The 10,081-nt window shown below is 52.4% G+C and overlaps 1 protein-coding gene across 1 annotated transcript; it reads left to right on the top strand.

Annotated features, from left to right (window-relative positions):
* Positions 1 to 402: 402 nt before the first annotated feature.
* Positions 403 to 3,170, top strand: SP8 (Sp8 transcription factor). The gene is made up of 2 exons (XM_059484725.1): positions 403 to 625; positions 1,698 to 3,170. The coding sequence occupies exons 1-2, from the start codon at positions 605 to 607 to the stop codon at positions 3,168 to 3,170; spliced, it is 1,494 nt and encodes a 497-aa protein (XP_059340708.1). The 5' UTR covers positions 403 to 604.
* Positions 3,171 to 10,081: the final 6,911 nt, after the last annotated feature.

The following is a 10,081-nucleotide window of genomic DNA, read 5'->3' as shown; positions in this document are numbered from 1 at the left end:
CCCCCTTGCCGGCACAACGGGAGAAGAGGGGCTGACCAGAAGGGATCGGGAAGGGGAGAAAGGGGGGCTAGTGGAGAAACGGGATGCTACCGCTCTCGCCGTGCCGATAATCATAGTAAGACTGAAATTATTATGATGATCACGATGGTATAAAAATTCAAACAGAAACCGCTCCGAGGGGAAAAAAACCCAACAACCTCAAAAGCAACTGTTGTCAAATTGCGCACACGGCTGTGGGCTGGGGGGCTGATGGAAAGGGGCGGCCGGGACGAAGCGGCCCGGCCCGGGGTGAGCGGTCCCTGCGGACCGGCACCGCAGCCGCGCCGCTCGCCGGCGTGAGTGCGTGAGTGAGGTCATCAGCGCCGGCGGGGCCCGCGGCCCGGCTCGACGGCGCTGCTGACTTCACGCGGTCACGTCGGCGAGCGAGGCGGCGGTGCCGGGGATTGGCTGGCGGCGGCTCAGCGGCACTTCAAAGCCGGCGAGGGAGCTACAATTGTGGTGGAATGGGCGGAACTGATCATTGTATTGCACACCTCTAAAAAAAACACTGCCTCTGATTTATCAATATAAAAAAGATCCTCTGAGAGGAGGGCACTTTTGTGTGATGGCAACTTCACTTCTAGGGGTGAGTCTAAGGATTTTTTTCTCTTGCTGGTTTAATTGGTTTCTTTTTATTGTCGATTGGAGGGGGTTAAAATAACCCCTGTCTTGACCGGGGCTATCAGTCTCCTCTATTCAGCCTGGGTTTTTTTTTTCTTTTTTTTTTCTTTTTTCTTTTTTTTTTTTTTTTTTTTTTTTTAGCTTAAGTACAAGTGAATTTAGGTGAAAAGAAAGAGTGAGAGGGGGGAAAAGGGGGCAGAGTCACTTTTCAGTGAGCAAGAAAAGGTTTTAAGGGCATTTGTAGAAACAACCTACAGCGCCTGGGCTGTGCTGTTCCTGTGCCCCCGAAGAAGTGGCTTTTCTTCTTTACATGTGACTGCTGGAAGAAAAAAAAAACAACAAACAAAAAATAATCCCAAACCCAGCACTATCGGGTTTTCTTTGCGTGCAATTTTTAAAAAAATTTGCAACAGATTGTGGCTTTTTATTTCCCTTTAAAATAACACAACCCACCGTGTCTAGCAGGTACGTTCAACTCGTGTATGCATACATATTTACATATGTTAAATTTATATATGTATTTCATTATCGTTGCTACGTAAATTAGGCTGATTTAAAGGACGCTTAAAGAAAAAAAAAAAAAAAAAAAAAAAAAAAGCAGTAATTTGATAGTCCTGCGATTCTGTATTTAAGAAAACAGCCTTACTGGCCGGAGGGACGGGGACCAGCCATGTCCCGGGGAAAGGGAGCAGGCTCAAACGTAGCTGCCGCCGTGCCGGGGGCATCTTTAAAGCTACGGTAACAGACGCAACTTTTTTCCCCTCTCTTTTTTTCTTCCCCCTTTTTAACCCTTCCTGAGCTCCTTCGGGGGAGGGGAGTTGGATGGTGAAAAAAAGCCCCGGTAGGCGTTTGGAGGCAGAACTGCGGTGCCGGCCCCAGCGCAGGGATCCCCCCGCGGGAGTCGCGAAACTTAGCGCCCGGGGCCGGGCGGCGGAGCGGAGCGGGGCCGGGCGCGGAGCGCGGGGCGCGGGGCGGCGGCGCGGGGCTGCTCCATCCCTGACGCCGGCGGGACGGCGCTCTCCCCTCTGTGCCCGCAGGAGGAACCGCGGGTAGGCTCCACGCCGCTGGCCATGCTCGCCGCGACCTGCAACAAGATCGGCAGCCCCAGCCCCTCGCCGTCCGCCCTCTCGGACAGCGCGTCCTCCTTCGGCAAAGGCTTCCACCCCTGGAAACGCTCCTCCTCCTCAGCCTCGGCGGGCACCTGCGGGGCCGTGGGCTCCGGCCTCCCGGGCTTCGGCGTGGCGGGCGCGGCGCGGAACGGCTCCTCGGCGGCGGCGGCAGCGGCGGCGGCGGCCGCCCTCGTCTCGGACTCGTTCAGCTGCGGCGGCTCGCCGGGCTCCAGCGCCTTCTCGCTCACCTCCAGCAGCGCGGCGGCCGCCAGCTCGCCCTTCGCCAACGACTACTCCGTCTTCCAGGCGCCGGGCAGCGCCGGCGGCGGCGGCGGCGGCGGAGGCGGAGGCGGTGGGGCGGCAGGACAGGAGGCGGCGGCGCACCAGCCCGTCTTCATCTCCAAGGTGCACACGTCGGTGGAGGGGCTGCAGGGCATCTACCCGCGGGTGGGCATGGCGCACCCCTACGAGTCCTGGTTCAAGCCCTCGCACCCGGGGCTCGGCGCCGGCGAGGTTGGCTCAGCGGGCGCCTCCAGCTGGTGGGACGTGGGCGCCGGCTGGATCGACGTGCAGAGCCCCAACGGCGCGGCCGCGCTGCCCGGCTCGCTGCACCCCGCGCCCGGCGGACTCCAGACCTCGCTCCACTCGCCACTGGGCGGCTACAACTCGGATTACTCGGGCCTGGGCCACTCGGCCTTCAGCAGCGGCGCCTCCTCGCACCTCCTCAGCCCCGCCGGGCAGCATCTCATGGACGGATTTAAGCCGGTGCTGCCCGGCTCCTACCCGGACTCGGCCCCCTCGCCGCTGGCCGGCGCCGGGGGCTCTATGCTGGGCGGCGGCCCCGCCGCGCCTCTGGCCGCTTCGCCGCGCTCCTCCGCCCGCCGCTACTCGGGGCGCGCCACCTGCGACTGCCCCAATTGCCAGGAGGCCGAGCGGCTGGGGCCGGCGGGGGCCAGCCTGCGCCGCAAGGGGCTGCACAGCTGCCACATCCCCGGCTGCGGCAAGGTCTACGGCAAAACCTCGCACCTGAAGGCGCACCTGCGCTGGCACACGGGCGAGCGGCCCTTCGTCTGCAACTGGCTCTTCTGCGGCAAGCGCTTCACCCGCTCCGACGAGCTGCAGCGGCACCTGCGGACCCACACGGGCGAGAAGCGCTTCGCCTGCCCCGTCTGCAACAAGCGCTTCATGCGCAGCGACCACCTCAGCAAGCACGTCAAGACCCACAGCGGCCCCGGAGGCGCCGGGGGCCCCGGCGGCGGCGGCCCCGGCGGCGGCCCCGGCCCCGGCGGCAAGAAGGGCAGCGACACCGACAGCGAGCACAGCGCGGCCGGCAGTCCGCCCTGCCACTCCCCGGAGCTGCTGCCGCCCCCCGAGCCCGGCCACCGCAACGGCCTGGAGTGACGGGCGGAGGTTCGGGGCCGCGGCGCCCCCAGTCCCGCCGCCCTCCCGGTGGCGCAGCCCCCCGAGCGCGCAGCCCTGCGGCGGGGACGCGGACACGTAAGTAGCTGGCACGGCTCCGCAAGAACAGCGCTCGGCCCCGCCGCCGTCCCGGAGCCCCGCACGGGGCTGGCGGTGCGGCCGGGCCGCGCAACCCCCGCCACGGGGGCAGGGGAGCGGCTCGGCAAGGGCGGAGAGCCGCGACCCCCCACGGGGCGGCCCCGCCGCCGCCTCCTTTCCCCTTCGCCTCGAGACGCCCCCGCGTCGTGTTGCTTTTAGAGCGGAAAAAACACCCACGTCCCCTCTCGCTTTGCTGCTGGAAACCGTTCCGCACTGCCTCCCCGGCAGAGCCGCGCTCGGTGCCCCGGCGGGGCGGGCAGGCGGGCCGGGGCTGGGCTGCTCCGCGGCGGGGCCCCGACGGCAGCGCCGCCAGCCGCGCTCCGGGCCCCGCACAGCGCCGAGCTGACCCTCGGAGCTGCTCCCATCCCGGTGCCTGCTCGGAGCCCGTCTGCTCCCCGGGACCGGAGCGGCAGTGCGCTTATTTCCCTTCCCTCATCCACCCCCCCCCCCTTTTTTTTTTTCCAATTTTAACAAATCGTTTACCTCCTCGAGTCCGAATTTCACTGCGTTTGCCAGCATATTTGTATAATTCTCGTTTGAGCAGGAATCGCGAAATGCGTTGAAAATAATTAGGTTGAAAGTCGTATATTTTTTTTTAACTTCAGACAGATGAAGAAGAGCCGTGGGTTTCAAGCGAAGATGTATTTCCAATGCCAAAAAAGGGAGGCTGGGGGGGAATAGGAAAATTAAATATTTGTAAAATGCGTCTGAACCTATAGGTTTGTACCACTGGGAAATCGTTCTAGATTAGCTAACAATTAAATAAAACTCCACCAATATATCGGTGTGAGGTGCAGTTGTCCAGGAGACGATTTTGTATAGTATTTTTCTTGTAAATTTCTTCCAGTAAATATTTGAAAATATATTGAAGTACACTTGAGCTTTTTTTTTCTTTTTAATTTTTATTTCTTTTCCTGTCACGAGAAAACATTCTTGTTGCAGTCCTGGTTCACTGCATTTTTTTTTCCTGGACTCCTCTCTTGAAGTGTGCATCAAATCACTCTTCAGGATATAGGTTTTGCTTGAATATTAATTTAGCTAGGCATACAACTGTAATAAAGCAAACAATATTTGATAAATGTTGAATGACATTTAATTTAATGGAGCATGTACTTATTTGCATTTGCTGGCAGTTCAGGTATAGTTACGGTGAGAGTTCTCCTATATTTCATAAAGTGGGTTTGCCACAACCCATGTATTAAATAAACTGTCCAAGTGAAACTGAACTAACGTTGGCCTATGTGTATTTCCTGAAAATAATATTGATAAATGTTAATAAACCCTCCTGACACTACATTAGCGGTTTGCAATGCTGCAAACTAATTGTCTCATTGTAATGTTGAAATAATTTGGATATTTCACATTGAAATGAAAAGCCCTTCGCTGGAACATTTTAGATTTGCATTTTAAATGCATGAAATGTAATTGATTTTTATCTGTAATATTTTAAATGGTATTAATAAACTCCAGAAAATCATTCTACCTTAGGTCAGCCAGTTGTTTTTCTTCTTTGTAAGTCCATCGTTACAGTCAATGATTTGCTTTGAACTCATATGTCATGAGTTGTTCTCTAGAGTTTCAGAGAAAAGAGAATATACAACGAACGTAAATTTTAGCACATACTGAGAGCAGCTTTGAGGCATTAAAATGGGTAAGTTGTTCTGTTTCATGCTTTTTAAAATGCACCATCAGAGGAAACTAAATGAAAGACATTAGGTTTTTTTTTTTTAGAAAATTGTTAAATTGCTTTTATCAGACTAATTTTACAGCGCCTTTCACAAATCTGAGTATGTTTGAGCAGCTGCTTTGCATATACCTCCTCCTTGAAATTATTTTTCACATCCCGCCAGATCCATTGTGAAAGGAGATTTAATATTGAAATGCTGAGGGTCATTATTGCTTTAAAAGACAAAAGAAAAGTGGTCCTCCGCTTTTGTTTTGAGGTGAGGTGGTTGTGGCTGGGGGCGATGCTAATTGCCGTAGCGAGCCGTAACTTCTTCAGGTCTCAGGGCTGGGAAACTTCGCGGTTGTGTGTGAAAACTCCCTTCTTGTTCGGGGGCGTTTTCCCCACAGGACCGGGAATCTGGGCAATTTCAGGGGCTGCGGGGTGCTGTCAGCCAGCCGGTCAAGCGCTGCCGCCCTTGCTGTGCCCTTTAAATCTTTTCCACAAGCTCCCCCTGGACAGCAATAAAAACACAATTGTGCATTTGCTTAGCGTTTTGGCAAAAAAACCCTAAACACCAAACCGAAACCAAAACCAACCCAAACCCAACCCTTCAAACTCCTAACACTTTCTTTTGCCACCTTCTTTGGGGAGTGGGGGGATGGGGAAGTGTCTGGAAGTCGTGTTGATTCTGTTTGGAAATCTGGCCTCATCTGTTACCTAGGGAAGTGATGCTCACTGTCGAGGTACTGAAAAATTAGGGCTAGAGCACGTAATCTGCATTGCAGAATGATCTTTAGTACACACATGTAAAACACATGGTGTTGGTAGTACCTTAAACAACAGGTATTAAACTGCGGGGCAAAAAAGCACAGACCAGTCAACTCCAGATGCATTCAACATTTTGGTCCCGTGTGGTGTAAGGGTTAGATGGGACTGTTAACAACCTCTAGAAACAGGAGTTGCTCTGACTGACTTTTTCTGAGCTGCATTCGGATTTTTCTTCATTACAAATGCAACCAGGAGAGGCCTGCAAAGTTTGCTACTGAAACAAAGCAACAGTTTGCTCTGAAATTTTTTGGTTTTTAATGCCATGTAAATGGAGTGGTGGAGCAGCACCTGATTTCCCCAGTGGGAGTGAGAGGCAGTGGTTATGTTACTTGGAAATTTTGGTCCTGATGAAATGGTTTGAGCACCTAGTAGAAAGGGTAATGGAGCAGAGGATGACTTTTAATAATGCTTCTCAAATACACACCTGAAAATAGAGTGCTATCAAAATGCTGTTGTCCAGGAACTTGATGGTTTCTTTAGGGCAGTGGTTGCTCCATCTCGGGAATGTCTGGCAGTGGGATAGAGCCAGCAGCAAAACTCATCCTTGGCTTGGGAAGGAGTGTGTGCTGCTGCTGTTTTGGAGCTGCCAGTTTGGATCCAGGCTGTGTGAGAACGCACATATTTTTCCTTTCTTTTAGCAGCAAAACCCAGCACTTGAAGGCTGAATAGCTCCTTTTTGTAGTGGATTTACTTTTACTAAACCCTTCCAGATAAGGGCATTGAGTTGCTTGATAGGAGCCGGGAACTTGTCTCTGCGTTGTGCAGATCAAGGTAGAGTTAAACTAGTTTGCTGACCTGTGGGTCAAACCAGTGTCCATCAACTTACCTTCCAACTGCCTTCAGATGATTGTGGCCATTCCCGTTTGCTCTCTGACCTTTTAAGTCGCTTCCCTTCAAGCTCATAGCAATGTCTATCGAATTTTGTGTCCTGCTTTACCCATTATTCCAGCTTTTTATTGTCATTTTCCAGTTTAAATTTTCAATAGAGAGCAGTGACGGGAGATGTGTGGAGCTGAAGTGATGTAAAACACCACTTCATTTCTGCCTTCTGATGGTGCCTTTCCTGCTACCCTCCGCCTGTGCCTGACGAGACTAAGCAGCAATCAAAAGGTGCTCACTTCTCCTCGATTCCAGTCTAGGAATGCGAAAGCAGAAAACAAGAACTGAAATATCAAATGCTTTATTTGTGGATGGGGTGGCTAATCCAGCCGTCAACACGTTCACAGCTGTAAAAGTGATGGAGTAAGGATACTTGATGCAGCCCAACAAATCTTTCAGTACGAGTGGCTGAAAGTAAGTATGCACTTGCCAAAACCTGCCACATTTCACTTACATTCCGTGAAGCGACCTCTGGTTTATCTTTGCAAAGAAGGAGCTGGGAAAAGGTGTGAGCAAATTAGGTGTGCAGTTGCTCATGCTCTTGCCAGATTTATGATAGAAGCACAAAACTCTTTTGCTGTATCAGAATAACCTTATGTTTCTTAGAATAAATTGGGATTGCTTTCTAAGCTCACTCCATTACCCTTTTTTTTCAATCATAAAGATATATTAAAAATTACTCAACAATTCCATGGAGGAGAGCACATTTTGCAACATGTGCTTTAAAAAGTAGAACACTAATTTTTCACTTGTTATGGCATCGTTTTAAGCAAACTGTTTGTCTTTTGCTAAAGTGTATGGAGAAATTGTTACACATCAGGAAGGTGTGTATTGAGGAAAAACTGCGCTATTTAGGACAATTACTGTGTTTCCTGTTGTATGGTTTTCTAACTGCCACTTGGAATTACTTTTTTTAAAAAGGGATTAGGGAAATAGGGGATAATGGCAAGTGGATAGGAGCTTTAGTGGGGCACTTTAAATACAGAGTAATTCCATTTTACACTTGTGGATTTCGAAACAGACTGGAGTCCTGTATTACTTCTTGAGAAGGGTACAATTTTTCAAGAAGCATATTTATATTGCCTGCAAGGCCCGGTGAGGAGCTGAATAATGGACCAACCTCCTGTGGAGTAATCTTGATTTTGGCAATCGGAGAATTCTGCTTTTCAGCCTGAGCGATAATGCTCTGCAAGGTGCAGAAAGCAGACGGGGAGCCCCGATGCTTGCGCTAAGTCGGTGTCCCCAGGGAGGGGACGCTGGGAGCAGCCCTCGCTCCCGGCTGGAGCCTCGGGGCTGCCCTGTGTGTCGGGGACGCAGAAAGAAGGCTTGTGAGTGTTCATCCCTTGTTATGGAAAGAGAGGCGCTTGGGCGGGAGGTTTCTTTTGAGCAGCTTTTGCTTCTGGGGCAATGTCAAGCCGCGCAAATTTCTTTTGCAGTGACGAGGAAAATAATATTTTTTAAAGTATTATTGTTGTTTTTATTATTGCCGGCGACATACTTTGCTTTACGCCCGTCCTCATCCCTTGGGACGGGAGGATGTGCATGTGCGTGCCTGCGCACCCAGCGCTGCTCTCCCACGCCTTACCGGCTCTCCTTCCGCTGGCAATCAAGCCGGCCCCCCGCACATCCCGGTTGCTGCTGAGCAGAAGGCTCTGCGCCTCGCCCGGACTTCCTCCCCCTCGCTGCACCGCAGCTTCTTTCGGGAGCGATTATCTGCCTCCCCATTGCCCCTTCCCCTTTCCCGCCCCGACACGGACGCGCTGGCGCGCACCGGGACAGCCGGAGCAGCCGCGGGCTCGCAGCGCCCCCCGGCGTGAGCGCCCCGTGGGCAGCGGGACCCCCGGGGGCACCGAGCGGCGCGGCGGGGCTGCGGGCTGGCCCGGACGGAGGGAGGGAGGGAGCTCTGCACGGCTCCGGGGCTGACCCGTGCGGAGCGGCGGGAGGCGCGGGGCTGGCCCTGCCCGCGTCCCGCCCGTGCTGCCCCGGCGTGTCCTCCAAACTCAGCGCGTTCTACTCCAAATCACAGCCAGGTCTCTCCCCCTGGACGAGGTGCCCGTCTTTCCCTCGAGGGGACTCATCGCGACACTTAGGACGGTGGGCGTATTTTTTTGCAGAGTAAATGGTCCAGAATTCGTTTCTGCGGGCAGATGATCAGTTCCAAGCCTGCATGGGAGAATGAATCTCCGTGAAATCGCCTGGAAGGAGGTGAGATGGAGAAGGTGCCCGCGGCCACCTAGGCTCTGCCGAGCGTTCACAAGCGGCTGGAAAAGGGGCGGCCGGGGATCCCCGCCGAGGCAGGACGATGTCCTTGTCTCGGATCAAGAGACGCTGGAAATGCAAAAGCAGCTACTAGGGAAGGATTGGGGATTTATTTTAAATGCTTCATCCCCGAATTCTTTGAAAGCTGCTGAGCGGGGGAGCTGACAGGGTGACAAGGGCTTTTGGCTGAGTTGCTAAACTCATTCATGTAGTTGAACGCTGGCTCGGAGACGGCTTTTTAAAATTTTTTCCCTTTTTTTTTTTTTTTTTTTTTTTCTCACTCGCGTTTGTTGCAGAAAACTCAGTCCCGAGGAGACGCTCCAAAGTACTTTAGTATATTTTTGTAAATTTATCTTCTCAGGGAAGCTCAGGTGTTCTCTTCACCGACTTGTGCGTGTGAAAGGCAGAAAGCGTGTTCCTGATAATTAAAATTGCTCCCCAGTTAATTAACGCTGCTCCCGGGTTTAGTTTTAGAAAGCACTTTTTTTTTTTTTTAATCAAAATGTATATAGCATGTTATTAAATTCTTACAACCCTGTTGGCACCCGGGGGACGGAACGACGCGGTGACAACACAGCGGAATTGGCACAGCGGGCAAATGTGTCCTCTCAAGGGAAAGGCGGCCGGCAAAGAAAACCCCTTCAGCCTGCGAATGAGGTGCTGAAGTCACATCCCCGCCGGCTTCCCTGCCTCCCACTGCAAGGAGCAGGCGGTCGGATTTTTAACTACTCGAAGGAAAATGTTTTAACACTCAGAACTGCAGGAATTTTTCTCTTTTCACTGCTGCTGTCCCTTCTTACACATCTCTCGACATTTTTAACCCCTTAGTGGCATTCTCTCCTCTACTTTTCAGAAGTTTAGCATTTTTATTTTTGGTTTTGTTTCGTGGTGGGGTTTTTTTGGTTTTTTGTTTGTCTGTTGTTTTTGTTTTTAGGTATTTTCATGCTCATACTCGAAGATCAGACATGGATGCCTGGCAACAGGTATGAAGATTTTTTCTCCATTACAGAAATCAACCTGTTGTGAGGATGCTGCCTATCCTTGCAAATCTTGCCTATTGCAAAAACATTAGCACCAAACTTCACTCAGCTGCCTTTTCAGAGCTGCCAAGTGAGTTCTGTGA

The sequence above is a fragment of the Ammospiza nelsoni genome, chromosome 1 (genome assembly GCF_027579445.1).
Source record: "Ammospiza nelsoni isolate bAmmNel1 chromosome 1, bAmmNel1.pri, whole genome shotgun sequence".
Classification (NCBI taxonomy): domain Eukaryota; kingdom Metazoa; phylum Chordata; class Aves; order Passeriformes; family Passerellidae; genus Ammospiza; species Ammospiza nelsoni.
Note: the sequence above shows the minus strand (reverse complement) of the source record. Positions and strands in the feature narration are given on the sequence as shown.